At 40.2% G+C, this 10,748-nt stretch overlaps 1 protein-coding gene across 1 annotated transcript in view; it reads right to left on the reverse strand.

Moving 5' to 3' along the window:
• LOC139309496 (protein SSUH2 homolog) overlaps positions 1-4,712 on the reverse strand; it is a 50,696-nt gene extending 45,984 nt beyond the window's left edge. Inside the window, exons 1-2 of the mRNA XM_070933582.1 lie at positions 4,607-4,712; positions 2,873-2,934 (exon numbers count right to left, since the gene is read on the reverse strand). Coding sequence (XP_070789683.1) covers positions 2,873-2,934; positions 4,607-4,632 — 88 coding nt within the window. The 5' untranslated portion in view covers positions 4,633-4,712. The remainder of the gene's footprint in view (positions 1-2,872; positions 2,935-4,606) is intronic.
• Positions 4,713-10,748: the final 6,036 nt, after the last annotated feature.

A 10,748-nucleotide genomic window follows, 5' to 3' on the forward strand; every position in this document is an offset into this window, starting at 1 on the left:
TTGGAATACTGCTATCATGTCTCCCCTGGTCCTTCCCTTCACTAGACTAGCCATGCCCAGTTTCTGCAACCATTCTTCATGTTTTAGTCTCTAGTCCCCTAATCATCCTGGTTGCTCTCCTCTGCACTTTTTCTAGAGTCTCAACATCTTTTTTTATAGTGTGATGACCAAAACCGGATGCAGTACTCTTGGTGTGGTCTTACTAGGGCTTTATAGAGTGGTATTAGTACTTCACTTGATCTTGATTGTATCCCTGTTAATGCAATTTAGGATTGCATTGGCTTTTTTGGCTGCCGCTGCACACTGCTGGTTCATATTTAGCTGGTTGTCCACTAAGACTCCAAGATCCCTCTCACAGTCATTGCTATTAAGCCTGGTTTCCCCCAGTTTATATGTGTGCTTTTGATTTTTCTTACCTAAGTGTAGGACTTTACTTTTCTCTACATTAAATTTCATTTTGTTAGACAGGGCCCAGTGTTAACGTCTGTCAAGTTCCATCTGGATCTTGAGCCTATCTTCTAGGGTTAAGTTATAAGTTATTCCTGCCAGTTTAATATCATCTGCAAATTTGGTGAGTTCTCCTTCTATTCCCTCAGCTTTGTCCATGTCTGCTTGGATGGAGAAGGATCAAGGAGATTGGGGAGGCAACTGCTGAAGGAAAAACAACTCTGCTGGTGCCAAAGAACACACTGCTACTTGTGGACAGAATATGCCAATTTAAGATTTACAGGGTAACGTTAAGAAGTAGACTTGAAGGAGAATGAGCAAAAATTGTATGCCTGCAGTTCTTCAGTTTTAAGGGTGGGAAACTGTTTAAATAAGCTTTGAAATCTCTTTCAGCAAAAAAAAAAAAAAAAAAAACACTCCACAGGATGTCGCAATTTATATTTTGCAGTGAAATGATAAATCCGGTCAGAAATTGGAAGAGTGGGAGTGGAGGTAAGTCCTGGAATGTAAAAAATAATTCTAGAGATAATGCATGTATTTTATAAGACATAATTTTCCTATTTAGGGGTAATAGAAGTGTCTGTGTCCCAAATAATTTGGAGAAGAAAAAAAAAACTCCCGCAGTGCCTAAATTGGAGTATTCTACTGCAGTGAAAGAAAGGTTATTGGTCCTTAAGGGGGGGAAAGGCTAGGATTTGTTTCAGTCTCTATGGTGTTAAAGTTATTGGCTATGGTGAGAACCGCAGCTTGCCAACTCCAGCTGTTTCCTGGAAGGTATTAAAGCTTCCTGTTGCTAATAATTGACAAGCAGAGATTTGCAGGGCTTTGAATCTGAATCTGAGAAGTGGGGTGTCATAGCTGTGAGCATCTCCCTATAGAAGCCATGTAGAAGCTCTCAGAAAGAAGAAGTGTTTGAATTAAATTTCACAAGAAGAGTCCTCCTGTCCTTTGCTCGCAACAAAATACTTTATGCCACCAGACTTGAAATTCTGGGCTTAGAAAACTTAGAACTATGCCGCCTTTGGTATGACCTAAGCATAGCTCATAAAATTATCTGCTACAATGTCCTACTTCAGCTTCAACCACAACAATACACTAGCACACAGTAGATACAAACTTAAAGTGAACCGCTCCAAACTCAATTGCAGAAAATATGACTTCAGCAAGAGTGGTCAATGCCTGGAATGCACTACCTGACTCTGTGGTTTCATCCCCAAACCCCTCAAATTTCAACCTAAGACTGTCTACTGTTGATCTCACTCCATTCCTAAGAGGTCTGTAAGGGGTGTGCAGAAGAGCACCAGTATGCCTACTGTCCCTGTCCTAATATTCCCTTTATTTCTATTAATTTTATGTATTCAATTCATGCTTATACTTATATATATATTATCTAATACATACTTGACAAATAAATAAATAAAATAAAATAAAGACAGTTAAAGATACATGTTTGCCTGAGGATTGTGCAGCTACCACCCAAGGCTAGAAAAAGATCCAGCTTCTTTAAGTTGTTGACCAGTTCAGCATATCCTGAAGTTGCTTTTTGGCTTCAGATCCAAAGTGCTCCTAGCACATCTCTAGAAGTGAGGCAGGTGCAGTTAGCTCAGCCAATCTGATCTGGAATTCTCATGGGCTCTGGATAGCATACAGGAAATCCCGCCAAACACACTGGGGTTGTATGTTAAAGGAGTAAGTTTCAGAAGATCAACTGATGCAGTCATTTTTTATCTGATTGCACTCAACCTACAGTAGTGGCCAAAATTGTGGAAACCTTTTGGGAAAAGTGTATTTTCTAAAACTAGCTAATAACATCACTTGTTTTTTTTTTTTTTTGGAGTAGTACCATAAAATTATATATCAATGGAAAGATAATTTAATCAAGAATGTAATGCAATAACTTGCTATTAGAACAGCAGTTACAGTATAAAGAAGAAAAGTGAAACACGTAGAAAAAATGAGATGTACAAAAATTATCTCAGTTAATACTTAGCTGGGTAACCTTTAGCATGAATTACGGCCTTACAACGTCTTCCCATGGAGTGGGACCAAGTCTTTTAGTTCTGCAGCTGTTATAATGTGAAACCAAGATTGAATGGTTGCTTCTATTAACTGGGTTTTATTGCTGGGTCGCTTCTGACTAACAAGTTTCTTTAGTCGGTTCCATAAATTTTCAATTGGGTTACGGTCTGTGCTATTCCCAGGCCATTCCAGCAGTGGAATATGATTATCTTGAAACTCCAAAAAAAGAGTGGTGTTATTAGCCATCAAACCTCAAAAATACACTTTTCCCAAAAGGTTCCCACAATTTTGGCCACTACTGTATCTTAAGCAGGGTTTATGACAATAACATCTACATTTATTATGTTGCAGGGTTCACTTGCAATCTTTAGAATACTTGCTGTTAGTGATGGCTTAATTCTCATACCAAAAGTCTCCGGAGCAGGCATCTGATCAATAGTTCCATAATATTTATGATTTGATGCGTTGCTATGGGGAGAAAAAGAGAAGATGATGTAAAACACCACACAGCTTTAGTTGATTATTCCCCCTTTTTTTCCCCTCTTGAAAATTCCTTTCACTTGAACCTCACAACAATCTCATCAGGAGGCCAGACTGAAAAAAAACAACTTGTCCAAAACCTCTCAGCCAACTCCAGGTTCAAGTGGGGACATCAAGCCAGGTTTCCGTGATCCAAATCTAATTTCTTTACCATTGTAGTTACTACAAAGATGAACTTTCATAGATAAAAATCGAGGATAAGCTTCTGCCCTTTTCCAATGTCTCAATAAGTTTTCATGTATCCAATATTTAACACTGAGGAAAACATGGCCCATTAATAATTCAAATATAACCAGGCTAGGCCTAATAAATCAGGAACCATATGACAGAAGAGAGATTCTGAAAACTCTTTGTGGTTATCTAATACTTGTCTGTATTTTTGTTGTCCAGATATGATTTGCACTAAATAAGGTTAAATTCCTGTGACCATTTGTTTTTCTTGTCCCAAGGCAATGAGCAATCTTCTAATTTTTCCAAAATGTGTGGTTAATTTGAAATGAAGGGGGACACAGACAAAAAGTAAATAAATTGTGCTAATAGGAAAGCCAACTTCACTCAGGAGTTATAACTGTATGCACACACAATCCTAAATCAACATGGCCTAACTATAGTTTATTGCAGGGGTGGACAATCTTTTGATGGCCACAGAGCACACTGACGTTTTTTGAAGGCTGAGGGCCCACAAACCGGTTTGGTCTAGATTAGAACTTGGTTTCAATAAATTACAGATTTTATGCATACCCCAACTCAAATCTGTAAAAGAATATGCTATGATTTTCAGCATTCATGGTCAGAGAAATCTCCAAGAGTCACAAAAAGGGATCCAAGACCTCTTGCAACTCTGAAGCCACAAGCTGACCATCACAACTCCATAAAGATTGCTTATAAATCACAATGAGTACACAACATCTTATACAATAATTTATATAACTAGTGGATTGTAAGAATGCAGTCATAATGTGGCTTGTTACTGCATACTGATGCAGTTTGTAAACCAGAGGTTACTAGCATGTTGTGTGAATTCAGATAATGGTAGTTTATTCAGTGATCCATGATTAAGCCAACTGTGAGCAAAGCCTGAGGCCACTATGCGTGGGAGGTTAAATGAGCAGCCTCGTGATTCAGTGTGAATCAAGCCCTATGTTTTTAATTAAGAATCCGGAGTGCCTCAACAGGTTTTGTTCTATGTTTTCCAGAGCTGCTGCAAATATGCGTTTACTAGTTCAACTACTTTTCAGAAGAAAACGGCACTTCAGTTTTGAACCAACCCATAAAACAACCGACCCGATTGGGCGAACCGGGGTCTCTTGTGATCTTCACGTGCCGTGAGAACCTAGACAATCAGATTCGATCCGTAAACCGTGGTTTGTGAGAGCAAAGTCCCGATCTTTAAGCCGGGGATTCGGTGTGACTGGCTTCGTTAGATCGCTCTCTCGGTCTCCAGAAAGAGACAAGCGACGGCGCGTGGTTGACATTCTGCAGTCATCTGAGCTCCGCTCGACTTCCCCTTTTTCCCCTAGTTGCAGAGAGTTATTGAAATCATTTAAGAGGGTTTTGGGGGGTCCTGCCGGGGAAGCGGGGGGGGTAAAAAGGCTCTCACCGGATCGCTTGGCTTCCTTGGGCCATGGCTGCGAAGAACTGCTCTGGAAGCTAGAAGCGAACCACAAGCTCCCGACTTTCCCCTTACTTTCACTTTCATTTCTCTTTAAACCAATAACTCGGGCCCAGCCTTTCCGCCCGAGGAACGAACTTTCCGGTTTGTGGAAAAAAAAAAAAATCTCCGGATTGGATTCTGGAAGGAAAACGCGAAAGAGGGAAGGTTTTGGGGTGCTTTTTTTCGGGCTTGCGCCCTTCAAGACGAGCGGCCAAAATGGGAGGGGGAGAGAGGGCGGGGTTCTCGCTCATGAATGTTTTGGGATCGAGGTTGGAGATGCTTTTGTGCCTCTTGGGAGTTTGCCAAGGTATGTCGCGCCCGCTCGGGTAAGTGGATCTGTTACACAACGCCTTGGCAAACTGCAGGAGGCACAAAATCACCTCCAGCCTCGATCCCAAATCATTCATGCGCGAGAACCTCGCCCTCTCCACCCCCATTTTGACCGCTCATCCTGCAGAGCGCGAGCCCTAATAGATAGATAGATAGATAGATAGATAGATAGATAGATAGATAGATAGATAGATAGATAGATAGATAGATAGATAGATAGATAGATAGATAGATGATAGATAGATAGATAGATAGATAGATAGATAGATAGATAGATAGATAGATAGATAGGCAGGCAGGCAGGCAGGCAGGCAGGCAGGCAGGCAGATATATATACACTGCTCAAAAAAATAAAGGGAACACAAACAGAAAAGACCCGAGATCTGAATGAATGAAATAGCCTTATTACATATTTTGTTCCTTACATACAGTAGTTTTGTGTTCCCTTTAGTTGTTTGAGCAGTGTATAAAGTACTGTATGTAACGAACAAAGTATGTAATAAGGCTATTTCATTCATTCAGATCTCGGATGTCTTCTGCTTGTGTTCCCTTTATTTTTTTGAGCAGTGTATATATATATATACATATATACCAGAGGTGGGTTTCAGCAGGTTCTGACCAGTTCTGGAGAACTGATAGTGGAAATTTTGAGTAGTTCGGAGAACTGGTAGTAAAAATTCTGACTGGCCCCCCAAGGGCCTGCTGATCAGGAGGAAATGGGGATTTTGCAGTAAACAGGGGATGGAGATTTTACAGTATCCTTCCCCTGCCATGCCCACCAAGCCACACCCACAGAATCGGTAGTAAAAAATTTTGAAACCTACCACTGATATATATACACACACGTACATACATTTGGGGGGGGGTGCTGTAATCGGTTTGGGGGAGAACCCTCAAAGATTCTGGAGCAAATCAGCCACGCACATTTGCCAAGTGGAGGACTTTTTCTAACTCTGGGATTTTTTGATGGGCTCCAGTCCAAGTATTAACAACATCTTTCCCTGCCTAACTGGCTTTGGGATCCCCTAAGTTAATCAGTGCTATAGATCTGTTTACTAAGAATTGAATTCAAATTCTTAGATATTTGCCCAGGTAAAGTTCAAACATGGCAACTCCTGTCTGCAATGATGGCAGTGATAAATGGATTTATTTTATATTACCATACAGCAGAGTGTTTTCCAGATTTCCAAAACATCTGTATTATAAAAATGGCTACTATGGTGATGACCCAGGTTCAAAAACCTCAGTCCCTGAAAGTCTATGGAGATTCTCAGTCATCCAGGTCATGGTTGTTTCAAAGATGCTTTTTTTCAAGAGGCAACTGGACTCCCTTTGTTTTTCCTTTGAAGACGTTTCGCTTCTCATCCAAGAAGCTTCTTCAGCTCTGACTGGATGGTGGGGGAATGGAAGGATTTATACTCCTTGCAGACAGCTGGCCATTTGCATTCTTCTAGCAGGTCCTTAAGATCACCTGGAGGTTTATCTGTATCATCAGAGTCATCTGGTGCAAATGGGTGTGGAGCCTTCTTGGAATTATTGAAAGGACTGTGTTGTAGATTGGAGATATATGATAGTGGTATATGCAGTACAGTGCAGTGAGCCATGTGCATATCTGTACATTGGGGAAACAAAACAACCACTTCATAAATGAATGGCACAACATAGAACAAACACATCACAGGGGTGAAAATCCAGCAGGTTCTGACAGGTTCTGGAGAACCGGTAGCGGAAATTTTGAGTAGTTCAGAGAGCCGGCAAATAACACCTCTGGCTGTCCCTAGGAGTGGGGATAGAATGGGGATTTTGCAGTATCCTTCCCCTGCCATGCCCACCAAGCCATACCCCACAGAACCTGTAGTAAAAAAATTTGGATCTCACCACTGACACATCAGGATTAGATTCAGCAGTCCAGCTGCATTTAAAAGACACAGGCCATTCCTTTGAAGACAACAGAGCCCATATTTTGGACAGAGAGGATTGCTGGTTTGAAAGAGGGGTTAAAGAGGCCATTTATGTCAAAATCGAACAGAGGGGGAGGCATACGACATCATCTATCTACAACACAGTCCTTTCAACAGTTCCAAGAAGGCTCCACACCAATTTGCACCACTAAGATGACCCTGATGACACAAATAAACCTCCAGGTGACTTTAACGACCCGCTAAAAGAATACAAGTGACCATCTGTCTGCAAGGAGTATAAATCCTTCCATTCCCCATCATCCAGTCAGAGCTGAAGCAGCTTCTTGGATGAGAAGCGAAATGTCTTCAAAGAAAAACCAGAAAGTTCAGAAAAACCTCTTGAAAAAAGCATCTTTGGGTCAGTCCCTGAAACTAGTCAGTCAACTCTGGACAAATTACTACCTCTCTGCCTAAACTATCTCACTGTTTTGTTGTAAGAATCAGTAGTGAAAGAGGAAACCATAGACATTATACCAGACTCCTGAAGATTTGTTCAATAAATGTGGAGAAAGGTAAATTGAAGCATGTAATTTTCCATGAACTGGTGAACAGCACACAGGCATGCTAAATTTATGGGACCTTTCCGCTTAAGGAGAAAGAGAATGAATATGTGAGAAAGCGAGCGAGTATGTGAGTCATTCCCAAAGTGGCTGCAGTGAGAGGATGGATAGTGTTCATTGTTGACCTTATGCCCTACTTGTGATCTTCTCAAAGTTTATACTTTGCTGTATGGCTAGACCTTTGACTTCATTTAGCAGAATTCCCGTTAGTCATTTGAACAAATAAACTCTTCTACCAAGCAAAGTTGATAGTCTGAGTACAAATTACTCCAGAAAAATACCCAAGCTTAAAAAGAATTATCATATGTGACTGACCACTCAACCCTCTACAGAATAACCGACCTATTTATTTTATGTATTAATTAAACTTATATAACTTCCCACCTCACAAGAAGATTAAAAAGATAGCATTGCCATACATTAAAAACATCTCAGAAACAACCATCAAACTCTTACAGCCACGCAGCACACAAACCAACTAAAGCCTTCTGAAACATTTTAAGTAAACCAAAAGACTCAGAATTCCAAGAAAAAAATAGGACTCATCTGCAACAATACAGCATAAAGACTGACAGCCACTACCTAGGACAGACAAATTGAAGACTTGCAGAGTATATCCATAAACACTAACTAGCAGTTAGAAGACAATGGAAACCATTTAATTGTACAACACATGGACGGACTCAAATATAGTTTCAGTTGGGAACTCTGAATATCCTAGACCAGGGGTGTCAAATGCATCATCATGGCATCATGTGACATATTGTGACTCCCCCCCACTTTGCTAAACCAGGTATGGGCGTGGCCAGCGCAGGACACATCCAGCCTGCGGGCCACGAGTTTGACACCCCTTTCCTAGACTAAGCTAATTCCAGAAATGCTAAAGAATTACTGTAAGTTTGAAGTCAGATGAATCAGCCATACAAAAGAAACAATAAAAAGCTACAAAAAAACCCCCCAAAAGATCAGAACACATCCTTTCCAACAGCCAGATAAGCAGGGATTAACACCAAACAAACTATCAAACAGAAACAATACCCTAATCAAGGAATTATCAATGAGAAAAACATCTCCACCAGCACTCACAGGGCAAGCTATTGTATATAAACAGAGAGCAAACCTCACTCTCAGTAGCACTGATATTGTTGCCTAGGTGGGTAATAAAATGTAGGCAAACAACCAAGCTCAGAGAACATCAAAGCATTCAACAATTTGATTGCATACACAAAGGATTCTTTTTTCTTTTCCTCTTTTCCTAAAACACTTTCTTATGTTAAACTGATAGGCAAACATCTCATATTCTGCAGACCAATGTTCCCCAACCTGATATTTTCCAGATAGAAATTCCCAAGATCCCAACGGATATGGAAATCCTGGACATGGATGAAGCCAGATTGATAAGCAATGCCTAAAACAGGGTTAGGGTTCTATTAGTTCATATTTTGATAACTGTATTTGAGGCTCTGTATTCCTTTGCAATACAGTTCTAGCTCTGTATTTTATACGCATGAATACATTAACTGAGAAGTGGGTCTGAGGGTTTCACCAGATTCTCAAAGCAGTGAGTGGCCCAAAAGATAAAGAATACTTGATCTAAACCATTAATCTTAGCTGGTGAACCAGTCTCCATTATGGATCACAATCTAAACCAATATGGCAACAACATCCAGTAGCACTGCTAGAATCCTAATAAACAAAAGATATATTTGGGCTAAATATGGATACCAGGTCTAAAAAAGTAACTTGTATAAGATGTTTCAGGGAGGGGAAATGAATAAACCTATAAGGAAAAAAGCAAAAACAAAGCAACCTTCTGTTTGTTTGATTGACTAGACTATATATAAAACATGCTTAAATGTGTGCCGAGTTAAATAAAAGAAAGTGAAAGAAGGGTGAGATAATTAAAAATTAAAAATCTGATTCAGATACAAAATAAAATGAAAAGCTGCCATGAATAAAGTCCTTTTTCTGCATGGCAAGCGAAATAAGGCCAGTGAACTTCTAAAATTTTCCCATGGATTAACAGGTATTAAGTTTGTATTTTTGCTTTCAAGGGCACTTATGAAAACTGTAATATTACAGCAAAATTAAAAAGTGATAAACTATCATTGGAGCTTCAGCTGTTTGCCTTTTTATCAGATGACCAAAAGTTACCAGAAAACTGTTGAACTGACTGGCACCTTTTAGCAACCTCTGCTGATGTTCTGCTTTCTCTACCATAACGTTTCTTCAACAAGTCCAACTCTTGATGGCTTCATGGACATGTCCAAGGAGTCTTCTTGCCAATATCTTGGAAATGGTTTGCCACTACTTTCCTCTGGTATACTTCTATTTTATTTACACATTAGCTGGCAGTTCTGGTGTCTCCCAAATAATTTTATAAGTTTGATTCTGCTTAGTTTCTTGAGAGCGATCATGTAAATGTTTCTTACTTCAACACTTCAGAAGAAACCTGGACCTATCCGATTCAGTTCTTCAAGATGAGCAGCACCCAATAAGGCCTCCCAAGCAATTTCTGCAGAAAGAGACAGAGGAACAAATATCACTGTACCTTCACAAGTTGTTGCTGTTTTAACCATTCAGTCATGTTCAACTTTTGGCAACTTTATGGGCATGTTACCCATCAAGCACATCTTCCTTCAGTTGTTGGATGTTCATCTTTGTATCAGTTTTGATGTTATCCAGCAGCTTGTTCCTTGCTTGTCTTTTCTTCTTCTTCCATTCCTAGCATCATTGACTTCTGAATGAATTTGCATGCCAAAGTAAATGGCCAAAGTAAATCAAACATAGTCTTGTGACCAGTGGTGGGATTCAATTATTTTTTACTACCAGTTCTGTGGGCATGGCTCGGTGGGCATGGCTTGGTGGGCGTGACAGGGGAAGGATACTGTAAAATCTCCATTCCCATCCCACTCCAGTGGAAGGTTACTGCAAAATCCCCATTTCCTCCTGATCAGATGGGGGCGGGGCCAGTCAGAGGTGGTATTTTACCAGTTCTCCAAACTACTCAAAATTTCCGCTACCATTTCTCCAGAACTGGTCAGAACCTACCTCTGCTTGTGACCTTCACAAATATAGTGCCTCTTATATATCCCATGTTAATATCTCTCAATCCTTTTGGAGTCTAAGCTATCATGAATGGGACTATCCTTTCATTCTCCAACAACAATCCTATGAGATTGAAAGGGTTGAAAGAAAGGATGGATTGAAAGAAAGTGACTGACTGAAATCATCTCG

This window comes from Pituophis catenifer, unplaced genomic scaffold, assembly GCF_029215685.1.
Source record: "Pituophis catenifer annectens isolate HBS135680 unplaced genomic scaffold, rPitCat1.0.hap2 SCAF_2, whole genome shotgun sequence".
Taxonomy (NCBI): domain Eukaryota; kingdom Metazoa; phylum Chordata; class Lepidosauria; order Squamata; family Colubridae; genus Pituophis; species Pituophis catenifer.